General features: G+C 36.0%; 1 protein-coding gene across 8 annotated transcripts in view; it reads right to left on the bottom strand.

The window, feature by feature from the left end:
- The window catches only part of csmd3 (CUB and Sushi multiple domains 3), a 709,139-nt gene that overhangs the window by 145,715 nt on the left and 542,659 nt on the right, over positions 1-20,765 (bottom strand). For all 8 annotated transcript variants that reach the window (XR_010005888.1, XM_062980075.1, XM_062980076.1 and 5 more), the window contains 2 exons: positions 18,644-18,760; positions 560-673 (listed from right to left, as the gene is read on the bottom strand). Coding sequence is in view for 7 of the 8 variants with exons in the window: in XM_062980075.1 (XP_062836145.1) it covers positions 560-673; positions 18,644-18,760 (231 nt within the window). In the remaining variant the exon portion in view is untranslated. The remainder of the gene's footprint in view (positions 1-559; positions 674-18,643; positions 18,761-20,765) is intronic.

Raw genomic sequence — 20,765 nt, 5'->3', positions numbered from 1 at the left:
ATTATGTGCTGCTAGTCTGAAAAGACATCTATATCTGCAAAACAAATTTTCAGGAGACACAATGGGAATTAGATCTCTAAGGGAGAAGAAAAATACACCTTTCCTCCTAATTGATACTCTGAACTCAAATGACAGATTATCATTTGAACACATTTTGAATGCATCTTGCATTGGGCCTATCCTGAGACTCTGAGGAAAACTTGAGGAATGTAAAATTGGGAAGGTATTAAAGATTGAAAATCTCTCTTCCCTTGTGTAATAAGGAACGGTAATTTGATCATATTGAGTTATTTCAGGTTCCAATTCTACATTAACCAAAATGTCAAAACTTGAATGATGAGCAAATGGCATGCCACACAAAGCATACAGGTTGCAACCAGATCTTTGTTTTTCCATTCAGTAATTATATGCACGGTGGGGCTTGTTGAGGACATACAATGTGATTTGGCATTGGAATCCATCTGTCCCACATGCAAATGCAACTATTATCCATTAGAATATCTACCATACAAATCTCTGAAAATTATAATAAAACCACAATAGTTCTGTTATGACATACCTGAATGAGATCCTGACAGAGAAGATAATAAAGATGACTGCTGAGTTGGACCGTCATATACCTCAACAACATCATGCAGTGATGTCTGGAAAAATACAAACTGCCCAAAAACCACTAAAGAAAAAAAGAGAAAAGAATAAAATAAAATGACAGAAGTAAATATAAAACAATCAACACTTTATTCCTGCATTATCCACCTTTCTACCATGTGAACAGCTAGATTAGTGACAACTGTCAGATTAACTGTTTGAAAGATATTCTGAGAGCCTTTATGGCTGAAGAACAAGGGATAAATATGTCAAATAAATAAATAAGATACTATTTTCATATAATAAGCTAGCTAAACATTTATGCTACTTCTACAGATGAAATAGAAGACCATGTTCTGGCAGAGATACACACAAGTATATTACATATACAGTAGAGTCTCATTTATCCAAGACTCGCTTATCCAAGTTTCTGGATTGTCTAAGGCATTTTTGTAGTCAATGTTTTCAATATATCATATTTTGGTGCTAAATTTGTAAATACAGTAATTACAACATAACATTACTGCGTACTGAACTACTTTTTATGTCAAATTTGTTGTATAACATGTATTAGAACAGATAAAATCCCAACTACAGATCTCATGGATTACGCAACTGACAAATTATATAAGAAGCTGCGGCCATCCTGTCTCCTGCGCCTTAAATGATCAAGTAAAAAAGAGTGCCAGACAAAGAATTTTGGACATAGAAGCACAGAAAGATATAGCTACTCTCAGTGGGGTCGCCAACCTAAAATGGCTGAGCCAATATAAATTTACCTTCCAAATTGCCAACTATCTAAAAAGCCAAATGCCAAAACACTTTAGGGAGGAATTTACTCGAGCTAGATTTGATCAGCTTGTTACAATGGTTAGATATGGGAGATTCAACAACATCCCTTATAACGAACGATTCTGTATCTGTGGAGCACCTGGAATTGAGGATTTAGCACATATATTATTTGACTGTAAATTGTATCAGAAGGTGAGATATTTGTTTCTTGGTCCATATATCAAAGGACAATGCACTGGGAATCACACATCAGAACAACGTACTTTATGTGCGGTCAAGATCCAAAAACAACATATAAAACGGCTCTGTACTTGAGCAAAACAATACGATTGAGATCCACATATGTAGGGCTGATTGGGGTAAACTGTAGGGGTGACAATGACATATAATGTACACACTCAGTTTTATTATATTTATTTATTGTATTGTTACAAGTGTTTTATTTAATATTTGTATAGAATGTAACCAGGTCTTTTCGAGCCTGGTTGTTTGGCTTGGTACTTTGATATGGCCTAAGGGCTAATCAATAAAAATGTCCGTAGGCTCGTATAACATGATGTTTTGGTGCTTAATTTGTAAAATCATAATCTAATTTGATGTTTAATAGGCTTTTCCTTAATCCCTCCTTATTATCCAAGATATTCGCTTATCCAAGGTCCTGCCGGCCCATTTAGCTTGGATAAGTGAGACTCTACTGTATACTAAAAAGGCATAAATGAAGATGGTCATTGAATAAATACTGTAGGGAAGTGTCCAGATTACCAATATTCCTACTACCTCCAGACACTATTAAACAAAGATACTATTGGAGTATGTGTTGTACCTAGCATGATATCAGTATTTCATACTGGAAAGAGACAGATGTGAACAAAGGTAGACAGCATTGCTTTATTAGGAATGTAAACTCCCATATATTTTTTTAGCTCTGTTACAAAAGTATTTCATTATTACTGATTAATTTATTGGATGTTTAATTAACTTCAAGGTGATTAATGTTTTCATCAACAGTGCCCCTTTGGATCTTAAATCAATTTTATCTTCAAGGTACATGATTACTATGCAGAAGGTCAAATGGGAAGGGAAAAGAAAAAAATAAAGAAAATAACTATACTGAGTCAATGAAATGTGGCTTCATTAACAATTGCTCTGCCCTGGTATGTAGTACAGAACTACAAAAGATTGTGTTCCCCCACCCTTCTTTGCTGTGGATAAAAGGTAACTGTGTGGAACTGGATCCAAAGTAAGGAGGAGAAGAAAAAAACAGAGCTTTGTAATGGGAAAGTGAAGGAAGGTCACCTGCAATCTTCAAATTAAAAGTATTTCTGAAAGATAAACCAGCAAAGGGGAAGCAACCTGACTATGCGAGATCTTCCAAAGTTAAAAAAGAGTACTAAACCAAGTACTAACACTCAATTCATCCTACAAAGATGGCCTGATTATTTTTCCAACATTATTAATATCAAATTTCTCCACCCACAAATAATAAGCCCTGCTCCACTCCTTGGCCCAGTATCTGCTATCACAGCCATTGAAGTAAAGTCAGCCATACAAAAAAAGAACGGAAAGACCACTTGCCCAGATCACATACCAGCTGAAATTTGGAAAATGCTCAAAGACTGTGGGACTAGCTTTCTAGCATCACTATTCAACAAAGGTCCCGACTACCAGTATAACCATAGCAATTTGGAAGGGTAAAGGAGATGTCTGCAATTGTTCAACATACCGCCCAATATGCCGATTCTGTCATGCAATGAAAGTATTTGAAAGAATACTTGATGAAAGGCGAAGAAGTCACACAGCCGTTACACCAAATCAGTGTGGCTTTGTCAGGGGGTGTGGCACAATAGATGCAATACATGTTGTCTGGTTACTCATAGAAAAACATTGGGGAAAGAAGAAACCACTGCACTTTGCATTCCTTGATCTCAAAAAAATTCCCTGATCTCATGGGTTCCCCAAAACATGATCTGGTAAGCACTATGATCACATGGAATACCAAAAGACTACATAACATGGCTAAAGCTATTATACAATAATAGAACAAGTATGGTCTGCTGCCCTGCAGTGATTTCATCACCTTTCAACATCACTGTTGGTGTGCATCAGGGATCGGCACTGCCCCAAATCATGTCAATCTATTACAGCAAAAATACTGAAGGTGACATACTGGTATGTTTGTATATTTGTAATACCAGAAAAACTTTGGGGATGGCCAATATTAATGTTGTTAATAATTGTGGTCTATAATCTTGCCATTCTACATATATCTGCAATTCTGGATATCACCTCAGGCTATAGAAAAAAGGGGCTGTAAATTAATTGTGCAAAACCAGTAAATATCTATAGCTCTTCTCATTACAACAAAATGATTTTCTAAAGATGGAAGGAGAAATACTGCTTTTAGCCAGGCAGACACTGGCAAGTTTGCCAGCTTTGGCTTGATGGAAGACAATGCCACTTCTTCATCTCTCAACTGAGAGGTGAAGGAGAAAGGGCTTGGGAAGGGAAGCTGCTGCTCCACCATCAGACCGAGGCAGGTGAGTTTGTTAGGTTCAGCCTGATGGAAGGGCACAGATACCTTTTGACATGTAAGTATAATGCACCATCAAATGTAATGCACATCTCAATTTTGGCTAAACAATTAAGCCCAAAAAGATGTGCATTACATTCAGGTAAATACGGTAATAGCCACTCCCTAAAGTACTTGACATCTAGAGAGTTTGGAGGTCATTTTGAAAGAGAGTGCCCCCTCCCTCCTTCTACCAAGTGGCAACAGAAAAGCTAAAAAAAAAACCCAGGAAGTTATTTTTTAAAAAATAATAGTGTATGTTATTTTATATTTATTTTTTCTCTTGTATTTTTTGTGGCACTGAGACAATATTCCTATAAAGTCAAAATAGGGCACTCCCACAGAGACTGTGTTTTTGCCATGAATGTACAGTATTATACATACAAATAGTCGTATATATGAAGAGGGAATCCCTTTCTTCTTTTTTCTCTTGAATAAAAAATGTAGCATCCTATTTGAATTGCTTTCTCTGCAGGAGTTTTCTTGATTTTAAAGTCAGTTTCTTTTCCATTATTTCTTTATTCCATTCTCATAAATATTCAATGTCTTCTGATTGCTTTCAGACACCAGTCTGATCTTTATCAGTTGCTATTATACAGTAGAGTATGTATAAATTGAAACTGGTAAAAATTACACTTTCTTTTTCATAACAGGTTACTTTTATAATCTGAGAACTTTTTTGCACGTGTATGAGGTTCATTCAATTGTTCACACATCAACTGTTTTAGAGCTCAGAATATTTCAAATATATAAAACAAATGTGCTATTCACAATTTTCTTGTGGGCAGTCTGAATGCATCAATGTGACCAAGAGGCTGACAGAATGATTAAAAGACACTTTTCTAAACGTCTATTACTGTAGATTTATTTTGGCATTGAGGAAATCATGGGAAATCCATAGTAAACATGGAGTCTTCATTAAAACTGTGAAAAGAAAATTAAAACCAAGAGAGGCATAATAGCAAAAAAACTATTGGGCAAGAAAAACGAATCAAGGATTGGGTAGTTTAGAGATTCTGATTGAAATGTCTAACCACCATCCAATCCCATGTAGAAAAGGAATTAGTTCATTTCTGAAAATATATGTTTTTGAAGAATTAATGATTATAGAAAAGAGAATTTAATTATGAAAGATACAAAAAAGGAACTAGCCAAGCAAATGACTACCCAATTAATATTTTGCCAAAAATTATTAACAGGAATAATAGTCAACTTATTCCGTCTCATCTAATTCCAAATTGTTGTTGCGTTGTCCTTCTCCTCCTTAAATTCACTTCCCTTTCTCCCAATGGAGGCCAAGGTAGCTAAGAACATATTTAATATTTAAAACAACAGAAATTGAAAAGTATACAAAAGCCAAATTAAAAGGATAAATATAACATTTAAAAACTATGGTAGAATCTATAGGTTAAAACGCCAACAATAATAAAATGTGTTAAATGACTATATGCAAATCTTTAATAACATATTTTTAAAAGCACTGCACGGCATTAAAAGGTCAACTCTAGACAATTCGTAAAAGTCTGTTGTCACATGTTTTGACCTTCTGACAGAAGGGGAGCAAGAATGGGCAATTCTGGTCTCTGGGGAGGGTTCTCCAAAATCTGGGAGCAGCCACTGAAAAAAAGCTTCTCCTTTGTTCCCACCAGACAGACCTGAAAATGTGGTGGGGCAGAGAGAAGGGCCTCTATCAATGATCCTAGAACTCTTAATATAAGAAGATATATTCCTTTCAATAACCAAATCATATAGGGCTTTATTAATTATGGATGTTTGTTCAGATTTGTATGCCATTATATAAGTTTGTTTGTCTTTGTGTAGTTTAATTTATTGATGTTAGGTTTAATTTACTGATGTTAGGTCTTAATATTATTTTCATATGTGGGGTTTTCTGGGATTTTAGGTCAGAATCTGTTTGTTTTATGGAGGCATTGAATGTTTGCTATTGTATGTTGGAATCCACCCTGAGTCCCCTTGGGGAGATAGGGGGAATACAAATAAAGTTTTATGTATGTATGTCTGTATGTATGTATGTATGTATGTATTTATTTATTATAGGTAAACTCTAGCAGTTTTAATTGTTTCTGGAAATGTACCAGTAGCCAATGCAGCTGTTGCAACAAGGGGTTTTATGCTGCCTCTAGTAGCCGCAGTTAACAATCTGGCTGCAGCTCTTCGGACTAACAACAGTTCCTGAGAACATTTTTAAAAGGTTGTCCCATGTAGACTGCATTACTGTAATCTAAATGGGATGTAATTTAGGTATCATTATGACTTTTCCAGAAAAGAATAGACGGTGATTACACCAATTTCTGACAATCAATTATTGAAAAGAAAGACAAATGTGCATATAGCATAGATTGGCTAAGAAAAGATTATTTGATTATTTCCCCCGCACACAAATCTTTAGTGATTAAATCACAACAGGCTTGAAACTGTAAGTCTAAAATTAATGCTTCCTGGATTGATTTTATTTGTTCTTAGTCAAGTTAATAGGAAATAAAATGGGATTTGCGATATAGTGTCAAGGTGGTGCTGTGATCTCTACATGGTACCAACTTGCTAGAATCACACAAGTAGCTGATCGAATAAGCAGTAGTTTCCCTAGTTGCAATTCACATGATTTCCTTTCACTGGCATGGTCATATAGTCAACCTGCTTACATAGCAATGATCCATTTACTTGATGCCCAGTTGGTTAGGTTTTCCTATAAGACTAACAGAAGGAAGAGTGAAGAAAAAAAATACAATATAGGATTGCAACAGCAGCAGTTGGGCTAGCCAATGACAGTGACTAAAATAAAAAGGTGGTCAATTTTCAAATCTGAACTTCTTTTTCTTCAAAAAAAATTATCTGTAAAAATCAAAATGGGGGTACATGTGTTGTAGTTCGCCTTCAAGATATGTAACTTAAAGAGTGTTAAGTCAACAAAAAGGTAGTCAGAGGTAGTTTTCCTTTTTGTGTTCTGTCTTACCTTAAGGACAAGGCTTCATGTTATTTCTTACTTGTTCAGAAGTGGTTCACATTTTGTCTTTTTCTAAAGTTGAAAGAGTGGAACTTGCTCGAAATTACCCAGTAAGTTTCCACTGGGATTTGAGCACTGGTTTTCAGAGTTGTAGTCCAACACCACACTGGTTTGCCAATATATTGTGATAAACTATGAAAGTGTATGTGTGTGTGTATGTATGTACACACACACACACACACACACACACACACACACAAAAGATTCTGGAGAAGGAAAAGAAACTTCAGAAACACTAAATTAAATTAAATCAAAGATTTTTGAAATGTCAGGGGACGTCTTTGGAGAAAGAGGACAATATTATACTACTGCATTTTACGTTTTCAAAAGGCTAGATGAGATGAAAAGCAATGAACTGGGGAGGGCTCCATTTCTAAGCATTGCGATATTGAATATTTTCAAGAGATACATTAGCATAGGAGAGATTTTGTTTCCTGAAAGTATTCATGGTAATTAGATGCAGATCATCAACTTGGCAAAACTGTGCCTAGTTTGCCCATATAGTCAAGACCACCTTACTTTGACAAACATTTCATCCTTTCAAAGTCAATGCGCTATGCTCATTATTATATCACTCCAGTAGTCTGATCCAAAACCTGAAACATTTATGGAGAGTGAAATAATCCATTACTACAGAATATAATAGAATAATTTTATTGTCACTGCACAACAAAATTAAATGCTTTTCCCAGCACAAATCACAAAAACAACACACACATCCTCCCACACTCCAACCACCACTGCACAGCCCTCAATGCCACATCAATGCAAAACCATGGAGTTCAATATAGTTACAAGCTCTAGTATAAAAGTTATATCTCAGTCTGTTTGTCTTTGTCCACCTTTGGAATGCTTCTTTCCATTTAAGCACTGCCAGTGAAAAATAGGTAGTTAAGGCTATTTAATAAAATATCTTAAAAGTTAAAAATAAATACATGAAAATAAGGTGCAAATTCTAATGTAATTCTGGCATCAATACTATTATCTTCCAGTATTTAGAGTAAAATTGGAAGCGGTTAATCTGACCTCCTCAAGGAAAGCATCACAAGCTTCTGTGATTATCTGGAAGGTTTGATGAAAACAAATGGCAGATGAGATCTTATGATAAAAGGACCTTGAAAGGAATTGGTATCCGTAACAGATAATGTTGGTCCTTTGTAACTTTGCTCTAGATCTTGGCTCTGCTGGTCCTAGGTTAGAATTATGGACTCTGAATTTGGTTCCTGTTTCAGATCCTGTTGTATCCTATATCCTTGACTGCTGGACTGACTTCCTGGCTTGATTTATGGACTTAGACTTAAAACTATTTCCTGACTATCTGGCTTGACTTTGGAACTCTGACTTCACCTCTAGATTCTTGGCCTTTGATTTGTGAAGTCTGAGAAATGAACTCCTGGCATCTGACTATTAAAGTGAAAACTTGGCTACTGTTTGTTCTTATTCCTGACCTGGCTCTGTAGTATTCTGCTTCCCTACATTAATTGGACTTTTGAGCTTGGCAGTGTTACTCATCTATGTGCTACACATTTTTCTTTACAATTATTATGTTCTTGGCTTACACTGTGTCCCTTTAAATAAATCTCGGCCCTTGATCCCAGGAGGGCCTAGAACATGACTACCTAATGAACATACACATCCAAATTGACCATGATGTCATATTTAAAAAGTGTATTGCACTAAGTGTCAAACATACCAAAGATAATAATGCCAAAATTCTTACTTCAACACATACCTATATTTGTTCCAACTTATGTGAGAGAAGGAAATTACAAACCTTGAGATAAGTATCATATTAATGTACACTGCAGACGATATCACGTTAGAGTTGTAAAGTGTGGGTCCCCATTTACTTATCACATGGTTTGCTTCTGCAGAATTCTGGGAAATGTAGTTTAGGGTGGAGCCTTTGAAATTCTCAGCCAGAGAGGTTCTCAGCTTCCCTAGAAGCATAGGACCTCTCTGGATTAATATAAAAATATATAAATGAATATGAATGAAATTCTCATTTTCATGTGAGGTGCAAAAATGAGAGCATGACAAGAACTAAAATGCTTCTCTACCACTAGCCTGACTCTACCCTCCACACTCAGTGAAAATAAAATTGCATTACTGAAGGGACTGTTATTCTTTTTTCAAGAACTAAGAGCTATATTTATCACAAGCAGAAGGAGCTGAGTTTATCCACATGTGCTCTGATCATTATAATAATAGAAACATATGGAAACCATTTTGGCCTAATGAGAGAACATCTGGGCCAACATGAGGGAGCCTTGTCTATGTCATTTCATGGACACTCACCCATATGTACGTATTGAAAACAGATTTCTACCACTAAGCCCAATTGACAGGAAAATAGAAAACTGAAATTCCAAACTCAAACTGGGGACTTTGTCAGAGAAGAATAAAAACAGACACTAGCCAGAATTTGGGGTGGGGGGAACATCACGGGATGAGGCAATTAAATAAACAAGGACAGACAAGGAACAAAAGGTAACAGTAACAAGATATGAATCTTGAATTCAATACTTCAGTGACTTCTGTATAGGGACAAAGAGAAGTGCTATAATAACCAACGCAATGAATTTGAAGAGGGGAAAAACCTAAAAAGCAGAAGAGGAGACTCCACTATAAGAACCAAGAAACTCAGGGAAAATTCAAACCAAGAGTATATACTCAATGAAGCAATAGACAAGACTAGAAATGGTCAACATACAGCCCAATTTCTAGGAAAAGGGACTATAGTAACAATTTTATTATTGCAATGATCTACCATGCAAGCAAGATTATACTTAAGATGTTACAACAAAAGCTGTTACCATATACGAGTATGGCATGAGAAAAACCATATGCTTAGCTTGTTTTTTAAAAGGTACAGGTACTAAGGATCATATTGTAAACATGTATTTGGTAACGGAATGCACTTATGCATTTCAGCATCTGCACAACCTTTTGTGTAGATCATGAAAAATTATGGATCACTCTATACTTAGTAGGTGTATAACATCTGATCATTTTACTCTTTACAGATATCATTCTCAGGACAAGACATAGTTTTTCATTGGCGAGGAAAGGTTTACCTTCCAGTAAATTACCAGCCATTAAGCAATCTAACTTTTGGATTGTCTTTATGGTTTATGTTTTTATCGGAACAAAAAACTGAGGAAGCTGTCAAGTATTAACACTTGACCTCAACTGGAACCACATAAGGTTGTTCCTCCTCCCTCCGTACAGATTAAATAGGTTCTACATCAAATAAAGCAGTTTTTATTCAAAATAGCTTTCTGTTCTAGTCTCATTATTCCATAGCTAGTCATCAGAAGATGATGTTTTGTGAAGCAGAAGACAATTGGAAAACAAAAACACCACATCATAGCTGGATTAACTCAAATGAGAAAACCACAGTCCAGTTGATGACTGGGGTTCCATTTAAAGGGTTGCCAAAAGTCAAAATCAACTGAATGGCAAATGACAACAGAAATGACGTTATGGTACAGTGATACCTGAAGTTAGAGTTTTGGCAGCAGTGGCATTTCTAGCATAGTTTTCAAAAGAAAGAAAAAAGATGCATACTTCATCTTTGCTATAAATATTTATTTCAAAAGCAGCACCGAACAATCTCTTTCAAAAGTCACTTCATACTGATTTCTTCCTACACATCTGCTCACTTGGCACGCAAGCAAAGCCCTGAACAAAGTACTTCCCAGCTGTGAGTAACGATCTTGTTGCATAAGAGATGCCAGTTCTTTCCCCTGTAAACTTGAGATTTGAAGGTGATGTGAAGGGGCTTTTACATTAGTCAGCACCTAAAAGAGGAGACGATGACCTTGAACTAAAATGTAAGATATGGTGCCTCCTGTATTCAAAATATGGTCCCACTGACTATCCTATTAGTCAGGGTAATTGGTGTTCAAGTTTATGAAAAACAAGTATGCATTGAACTATATGAAACCATGCTATGAATTAGCTTTCAGTAACGGAAAGGCACCAAATCATTAACAAAAGGACCACATTACAATTGGATTAAAATATTCAAATGTTTCAACCCACCAGGCAGACAGCGGTTAATCCTGACTGATTGACTACATTTATAAGCTCAAAGCATATATAAAGAAAACGTATAACCCTTTTAAACAGCACACTGCAGTTACTAGATGTGTTTTTAATGAAATTATATTTCCAGACAGTATTCACAAGCAAAATATTTACTCCTTGGACACTCCATGCATCAGATCAGGTAATTATTACACATCCTCGCCTATCTCACAAGTATTCCAATCCATTTAATTTTACATTATCCCAAAGCATTATTAAAGATTGCTTTACTTTAATGTGTGCTCAGATCCACCAATCTCTCCTATCTCCTATCCCTCTGCTGATGTAAAGTCTTTCCCTTCACCATTGCAATCTAAAGTAAGCCTAAATGGTAGAGGTCACATTTATTGTTTATTGTCACTCTGTGTTAGTAACCTTATGCAGTGCAAAGATTTAGCATCATTAAGCTTTTGGAAGAACATCTTTCTGTCACCACAATGTTATGCTTTGTGATCGTATGCACGAGATAAGTGTGTATTCACAATCCCTTTCTGGAGAATATATGAAAATACAGTAGAGTCTCACTTATCCAACACTCGCTTATCCAACGTTCTGGATTATCCAACACATTTTTGTAGTCGATGTTTTCAATATATCGTGATATTTTGGTGCTAAATTCATAAATACAGCAATTACTACATAGCATTACTGCATATTGAACTACTTTTTCTGCCAAATTTGTTGTCTAACATGATGTTTTGGTGCTTCATTTGTAAAATCATAACCTAATTTGATGTTTAATAGGCTTTTCCTTAATCTCTCCTTATTATCCAACATATCCGCTTATCCAACGTTTATGTTGGATAAGTGAGACTCTACTGTAGTAGCTTTAACCAAGCAGTGCAGTGTTACCATCAATAATAAGAAAACAAGATAAACCAACTGAGGAAAGTAACATTTCTTTTATTTGTGTGCGTGTCTCTCTCTCATACACACCCCATCTTCAAATAGACACATTGTGTATTTTTCTAATGAATTGATGTTCCATACAGTAACATTGAGGAAGAAGGAAAGGAAAAACAGAGACTACTGTAACATTACCTGTAAAACTGAAGCATCATTTGTCTTGCATATTACAGCCATTCAATTTTGTCACTTAATCAGCAATCTGTACCTGAGTTTTTACTTTTTCAAATAAGATGTACATTTTAAAGTGAAACTGACATTGCCAAAGTAACTGCCGAATGACATGGCTTTTAAACTGTCTGAATATCCCACATTCTGTGGACTGTCTAGCGGGGATAACGTGCATTGACAATATGGTTTGGTTGCTTTTGCTCAACTGGCAGAACATATTTTTGCTTGCAATTTTTGGAATATGCTATAGTCAATCATTTATGGTCTCTTCACCAAGAAATTGTTTGTGGCCTATTGACGTTATTCCTTACAGATTCAGTTTTATGTTGGCTTCCAGTCTGTGACAGAAGAGATCAAACAGGGAAATAACTCACATGCCAAAATCTTCAGCAGCAACAGAATGTTGTGGAAAATGGGATTCCTCTGTGGTGGTTTAGTAATTTGAAATGTGTTATGACATTCTTGTGAGTGACACTCCAGGCTTTCAGGAAAACAAATAAAACAAGATACTATATACTTAGAATGTACTAACAGGATTTAGATTACAGATACCTGAATCCCTGCCTTGACATGTGCTCCACATTCAAAAACAAAATAAAGAAAATCAAGCACTGGGACAAAATTTGCCTCTTCCTCGTTGAAAGCAAGCTAAAATATACCCCCATAATGGCAGTAAGAGTTGACTCAGGAAGCATCTAGAATGTAGAATTAATGCAAATTGATATCACTTTAACTATAATGGCTCAATGCTATGGAACTCTGGGAGTTGAAGTTTGATGAGACCCCCCCCCCCCCCACACACACACACACACTCTTTGGCAGAGAAGGCAAAAGACCTTGTAAAATTGTAAAACTGGACATCCTACTCCAATGTTGAGAATGTTGGCACTTTGTTCTCTTCGCCCCAAAGGCACTACATAATATTTTATTGCACTTTTGTACTAATTGTCCTCCCATATTACTCTATTCTCCAAACTTGTAGTTTTTATCTCATTACCTCATGTTTTAAAACTGGTTTTATTGCTATTGTATTGCATATGGTTTTATGTCTGGTTTTATTGTATTTCACTTATTTGACTGCTGTTTTTACCTGTTTTACTTTGCTCTATTGTTCTCAGGCTTTTGCCCTGTGTTAGCTGCCCCAAGTCCCTTCAGGGAAATGGTGGCAGGATAGCAAAATAGTTAATAATAATAATAATAATAATAATAATAATAATAATAATAATATTAAAATTACAACTCCCACAATTTATTTATTTATTTACCATATTTATATCCTGCCTTTCTCTACCCCGAGGGGGACTCAAGGCAGCTTACAAACAGAACTTATAAAGTGCCTTGGGCATAAAACACTGACATGAAATAGAATTATAAAAATTTAAAACAAACATAAACATAATTAAAATACATTCCAATATGAGACACGTCATCCAAAAGCAGGGTCAAAATCAGTTCCAAAAATTACATAATTTCATAGCATTGAGCCACAGCAGTTAAAGTATGGTAGAAGACAGTGTAGATGCACCCTCACAATTATGTTCTTCAAGCAGTACATAAAAATAAATGTAAGGATCAGAGAGTGAGTGGAATGAAAGATAGAAAGGTGGGAATTAAAGATGTCAGTTGGCCTCCACAATGATGGAAAGGTGTCAATAGTAGCACAAAAAGGGAAAATAAGCTAACTGCCAGTTAGTATTTTATTTAATGTTATAAAAATTCTAATGTGACGTATCCATATCTTGACTATATTAAATAGAGCAATAGTGTGCAAACAGGCAGCACTCAAGCTATGCTCAGCTGCCATTCAAAGCCTATACATACATAAATACATTCATACATACACACACACGCACACAACCTAATGGATTATCTATCAATCTGAATTCAGAATAAACAAATGAGCACATTTCTGCAGCTCTCTGCTTGTGTGCTGTATTTTGATTCACAAATTACATCTTGCAACTCAGCAAAGACAGAGAGAGGGAGAAGGAGGGAGGGAGAGAGAGAGAGATGGAGATTAAGCAACCACCACTTAATTTTAATCAGAAAAGGATGGTGGTGTTAAACAATTAGCGATCATTGTGCCCTTCTGCAGGATCAGTGGGAGAATGTCAGAGATGACTAGTCTTCCATGTTTACAAAAGGTTCTGCCTATGGCATGCTGTGTGCTTTTGTGAATCATTTATCTTCTAGCCTATACCCGTCACTGTATGAAATATTGAAACTGTGATTCTGCATGACAGGATAATGAAACATTGAAAAGGGGCTATATCGCACTGATTTCTCCACAGAAAGTGGGCAGTGAAAAGATGAAAACCTAAATGTGAAATTGCTTTTATTTCTACCCCATAAAAGGTTCATCAGCCTAATAAAGCAATTGAAAGATCTGTTTGTTCCTATATGCTCAATAAAATATTGTCACTATCATGTTGTTTTTATTTCACAGATTTTTCTCCGTCAAATCAGGATTAATTTTAGAATTGACATTTACTATAGCAACCTACTTATTCAGGGGAAAAAGGCCATAAACATAAGTAGACTTTTTGTGTGGAATCATGAGTTCCAGCCATAGCATATTATGTATTCTTGTAATTACACAAAAATGGCTTTGACCATCAAAGGAAAGACAGCAAAGTGAGGAAGGGGAGTCTAGTAAGAGAGTTCCCAAAAATAGGAGCAGTCACATGTCTATGTGGGTGATGGAATATGGAGGCTGTTCCTTATCTTTCACTAAAAGGGTCCCGAGGTGTACAGCAAACTGTCATATGCAAGGAGCAAGCATCAGTTTAGTCCCTTTTCCCCACCAGGCAAGCCATAAGGTGCTTACCTATTGTTGCAAGTGTCACAGGAAGAACAAAATGCCATCAGCTCTCAGGACAATAAAATCAAATGTTAGGATGCTCTTCTTAATCATAGAATCATAGAGTTGGAAAAGACCACATGGACCATCCAGTCCAAACCCCTGTCATGTAAGAAAAGCACAATCAAAGCAACCCCAACAGATGACCATCCAGCCTCTGTTTAAATGCCTCCAAGGAAGAAGTTTCCACCACATTCCGAGGCAGAGGGTTCCACTGCTGAACAGCTCTTATGGTCAGGAAATTCTTCCTAAAGATGTGCAAGAATCACAGAAGGTGATTCAACCCTCTGTGTACAGCATTCTGTATATCTCTGTTAAGCATCTTCCAGTCTCTATCAAGACACTAGGGATCTCTTAACCATTTCAAATTTGGCATGATGACATGGCCAGCCAAACCAACTTAATGGTATGGAATTCATGCAGCACCTGCAAAATGAGGACCTTGCCCTTGGGAAAACTCAAGTCCTTTACCCCATGATGAATGACTAAAACAGATGGGTGAGAGAATGTCTGTTTTCCTAAGCCATCCCACTGTGGCACATAAAGAATATAATTAAAATATAATAAAGTTATATTTTTTAAAAAATACAAATAAGTATCCTTGAGCAAATCAAGCCTGAACTTTTTCAAAAAGCCAAGATGACTGAACTTAGACTGTTGTACTTTAGCTAAATCATGAGAAGACATGACTACTTTCACTTCGATGATAGATTTGGACAAAACAATTATTAAACAAATCAGCAGATTGAAGACCTCTACTTACACATCCTACATCAGGGGTCCTCAAACTTTTTAAGTAGACTGCCAGTTCATGGTCCCTCAGACTGTTGGGGGCCTGGGCTATGATGAAATAGTCCAAAATTAGGATTGTTGTTGTTGTGTGCCTTCAAGTCATTTCAGGTCAACCCTAAGTCTAAAATTTAAGACAGGGGCCAGATAAATGACCTTGGAGGGCCGCATCCGGCCCACGGGCCTTAGTTTGGGGACCTCTGTCCTACATTCTCCCCTAAGTGTTTATGTTATGATGCCTTCCCTCTCTCCATTTAATACACTGATGCTGTTTCTTTTTGTCCTTTGCATTGTACTTTGGTTATGAGACTCATTCTCCCTCCATTATTTTCTTAGCATATAAAAGAGTGAAAATCCAAATATGGGAAGTCAATACAGCAGCCTGGAAAGTGTGAAATGGTTAGAGGAAAATGAAACTCATCTCATCAACAGAAAATGTAAGATGTGCAAAAATTATTACTGGCCATCCCTGAAAAATAAGCTAAAAACATTCTCTCTAACAAATTTAGAATTTCCTGAAATCCCTTTGATATAGTAATAACATTCCGAAATGTCAATTATATGGAGTAATATAAACATTTGTACAGAGAATTATCAGTGCCTGAATATCTGGAAATACACACTATTGAAATAAATGTTATCTCTCAGACTTTGGCAAACTACAGTCATGTATTCTACATCAATCCCCTAGCCAATGAAGCTAATAGCACTTTAAAGCACAACTATTTCAACTTGTTTACAAATCTCCTGCATGGCTGGCTGAAAGCAATAAAAATTCATGTCATAAAATTAGATGGATTTTCTGTTCACCAACAGATAATTTCCTTAGTTTCAAGGCAACTAGCATCAAGTACCATTTATACACCTTCTCATTCACTCACAAAATATGGATACATTTGGCAGAATACAGCATTTAAAACTAGTGATCTCCAAGTTATTCCCCCCAAAAGGTCATGAGTCATCCTTGATTTTTTTTTTGGGGGGGGGGGGTTCTCTTGGTTTCCTCAGAGACTGAGAGTATGTGACTTGCCCAGGGTGACTCAGTGGTTTCCATGACTGAAATCCTGGTCTCCTGAATTCTATTCCAATGCTCAAACCACTACATCATTCTGTTTCCCAGTGATTCAACCATGTCCTCACAACAGATCAGCCCACAATGCTTTTTTTATGTTTTCACTTCTTCTTAAAAAGACATATTGTTGCTCACTCTGGAAAATATCAAACCAAAGGATGTGATATTAAATGTTTAATCAGGGAATGAAACAATTAAAGAAGTAAACCTTCTTGTTTCTGTCATGTCTACTTTATTTTAAGGAGCTAATAAAGAGTTACTACAATTTCTATGGAACTGAAACTTAATTGGAAGAGAAATCAACTACTTTTCCAGATACTGCTTGAATGAATTTCCCAGCCACTCTATCCAGCATATTCAGTGATGAACTGCAGTCCATAATCATCTGAATGGCTACATGATTTTAACTCAAAATTTAGAAGCAAAGAGATAACACCTGTATCAAAGACCAAGCCAAACTATTATTCTAATATAGGTCTGTGTCCCAAAACCTGACTGCTTCACACACATTTGTCTACATAAAATTCACTACATTATCTCCTATTGAAAGTGTTTTTGAAATTTGGTGGAACAATCCAAAAGCTGCTTAACCAAAGCTTCATGTGCATGGCAAGAAAGGACAAGTCATTCTTATACTTTACTAAATATTACAGAGGAACATTCATTGACTAAATCAGAAATGTATAAGTCAGAGGCTTAGAATCAGAGATACACCATCCAATATGACTTTTCAAATCTATAATTATAACCAGTCCCACCTAATGCTTCTGTAAATATTATTAACAAAAAGGGGGATCTGGAATTATAAGACACAAATACCAAAAGGAATCCTAGGGAGACCTCTTCAGTCTCTAGGCCATCAGTCATCTCATTTAGAGATATCTACAAGAATGAAAAAGTTGGAAATTCTCTGTACATCCATCTTACTATAGAAGCTTCTCTGATATAAAACATCAGAAACATAAGTTTAGATTTGTCTAACTTGCTTATGATGATCATTCTTACTAGTCCAATTAGAATTTTCTTCTAAAAACATAATTCAGTGGTAAATTGAACAGTAATTGTCAGTTCTTGAAACATTCCCCTAATCTCCACACACTGAAGTTCATCTGTTATTGGGGGGGGGGGGGTACACTTTTAAAATACAGCCTGTATTTTCCTTGTTACTACAAAGTAAAACATGAAAAAGTTACTTCACTTATTGTTTCATAAGTATGTATAAACAAAATGTTCTAATGTGTTTGACCAAGCAAACATAAACACTGATTGTTCTTAGCTAGTTAGTGTGACCCCAGTATGCTCAAAATGAACACTATACATGTTTTCTGTGATTTTATACCATGTGGTATCAAAAACAAAGGAATAATTAAAGGAGTATGTTCCACAACAAATAAACAAGATGTCCAAAGGAGATGTCCCACTAACATCCATTGGATTTGTTGGCATGTAAATGGTGAACTTCCCACCAACAGTGTGCAGTTTCCTCAATAGATTAAGTATAAAATAAAACAGCATGGAATAAACCATTTTCAGCTGAAAGATTTTCAAGATCTTTTGAAAATCTTATCCAATATACTGTTATATTGAAGTGCACGACTAAAAAGCAAAACAGAATAGCAAACTGGTGTTTGAACATGAAAATAGCATTCATAGTTTGTAATATCAGTTTCAAATACATTATATATACTTATTAAAATAAATACCAGATCCAAGTAACACTATGAAACCATTAACTGTCAAGTTAGTAAAATACTTGTGAATAAAACAAATACTACTCACCAAATTCCTTCGGTACTGCAATAGAGTAAATGCAGTTGTGTCCTATGCTGTAGTTTTTAGGGTAGTTTGGGGATAAAACTGTGCCTTCAGAACCTGTAGAACGACTTCCACAAGGTGCTAGGGAAAAATGGAATATTTTTAAATAATTTAATACTGAAAAACAGAATTATGTATGTAAATATGATTTAGATCAGTGGTTCTCAAACTTATTTGGCCTGCCGCCCCCTCTCCAGAAAAAAATATGACTCAGCACCCTCTGGAAAGGGGGGTGTGGCTTTGAGGGGGTGGGCGTGGCTCCTGCTCAAGAGGGCAGGGCTGAGCCTCTACCCTAGTCCAAGATGCAGGGCTATGAGGGGAAGTGGGCGGGGCCACAAATGGGCAGCCAGGGCTGGAATGGGCGGAGTTATGAGCTCTGAGGCAGGGCTGAGCTTCTATTCTCGTCCTGTGGTGCCTGCCAGGACACAGGGGGCAGGGCTAGAGGAGGAGGCGGGGCCTCTTCCCAAGTGCCTGACGGGACTGAACCTCTATGTTCTAACAAGTGCCTCACTGGGGAATAATCATGTCAATTGCACAAACTATTTTCTCATTCCAGATGTGAACCACAATTCAGAAATCTTCCCAGATCAACCAGTATCTTGACTGGATTGTCTCAATTGTCTTTTCTGAGTTGCTCTTGCGTACATGCTTTTTACTATGCTTTCCTCCTAACGAGTGACTATGTTCAGTTTAACGATATATGTAAATGTGTATTCTTTATGAGTCTAGTATAGAGCAAGTTTGATTAATGCTTTAAATGTTCTTAAGTTTAATACATTGCTTGTAACTCCTTTTTTACTCAGTGGTCATAGGTGATATCTCCCCATCATACACAAAACCTTAAATTAGAAGAAGGAGGAGGAGGAGGAGGAGAAGAAGAAGAAGAAGAAGAAGAGCTTTTGCTTTTGTTCTGAAATTTGACTATAGTTATTATTGGAATTCTTCTCACCATGAAATAGCTTTCTGCTATGTGAGCAATAAAGTGCTAGCTTGTAAACGATAGATATCAGTTACATGAAAGGTAAATCTTATGTAATACTGTCAGAAGGAAGTACACTTGTCAAATTGACCAAAGAATACTTATGATCTTTTGTCTTATGAAAAGTTTAATCAGCACGTATTCTACTTTTTATGTTGTACTTTGTAACAGTATCATCAAATACCAAAATGGTTTGGTGTATTAGCCTGATTTATCTTTGAATTTATTCATATTATAATTAGGTTGTGTACCTGGTTCACATCCCACATCTACATTTAGAGAGGCTTCAAGGGTACCTGAAATAATAGCCAAAAGCAAATAGGACCTAATACAGAAATTCACTGAAGAAATGTTGTATAGCTTTCCTTCTATCTTCCATTAGCTTAATTAAAAAACACTGAATTTAAACAAATACTCATGCAATGTAAAAAATAATGTTTGAATATTTTGGGATAATTGTACAGATCATGCAATGTACATTCATGTAACACAATGTACAGATTATTCAGCCTAGGGATATGAAAATCCACCAGACTTATTCATATTATTTCCCAGAAACTCAATGGGATAGTCATTTCTTCAGTATCATGTTACAAGATACTGAAGAAATGTAAGTATTTTGTGTGCAAATATATTCCCAAATATTTTGGGTGAAATCACATATGCTTTCCCAATGAATGCATTTTTACACAATTTACCATTGATTAAAACATATTTGCATTACAGAAAGGATCTAGAACACATTGCTTCTAACACCAGGTGATGCACTGTTTTTACACATTACTTCTGAAATATAACCTTTAAACCTTTGTTTTTATTCCAAAATTATGAGCTACAGATCATTGTTGTACAAATGCTTTTTAGAATTAGAATCCCAAAATCATGGAGTGGACAGGCTATGCTTAATGTCAGGAGTGCTCATTTCTTCTAATAAACTCTTCAGAACACTTTGGAAAAGCATCTGAAAGCAACATAGTTTTTTTTTTCAAAAGAAAGAAAGAAAGAGACTTCTTTATCATGAAAGGCAGCTACGGTAATCAAACAAACAAAAAACTGAATGAAAATAAACTTGCTTAGCAGGCAGGAGCAATGGTAGCTCAAGATGTG

Source organism: Anolis carolinensis, chromosome 4 (genome assembly GCF_035594765.1).
Source record: "Anolis carolinensis isolate JA03-04 chromosome 4, rAnoCar3.1.pri, whole genome shotgun sequence".
Taxonomy (NCBI): Eukaryota; Metazoa; Chordata; class Lepidosauria; order Squamata; family Dactyloidae; genus Anolis; species Anolis carolinensis.
The sequence above is the reverse complement of the archived record's forward strand: the minus strand, read 5'-3'. Positions and strand labels throughout refer to the sequence as shown.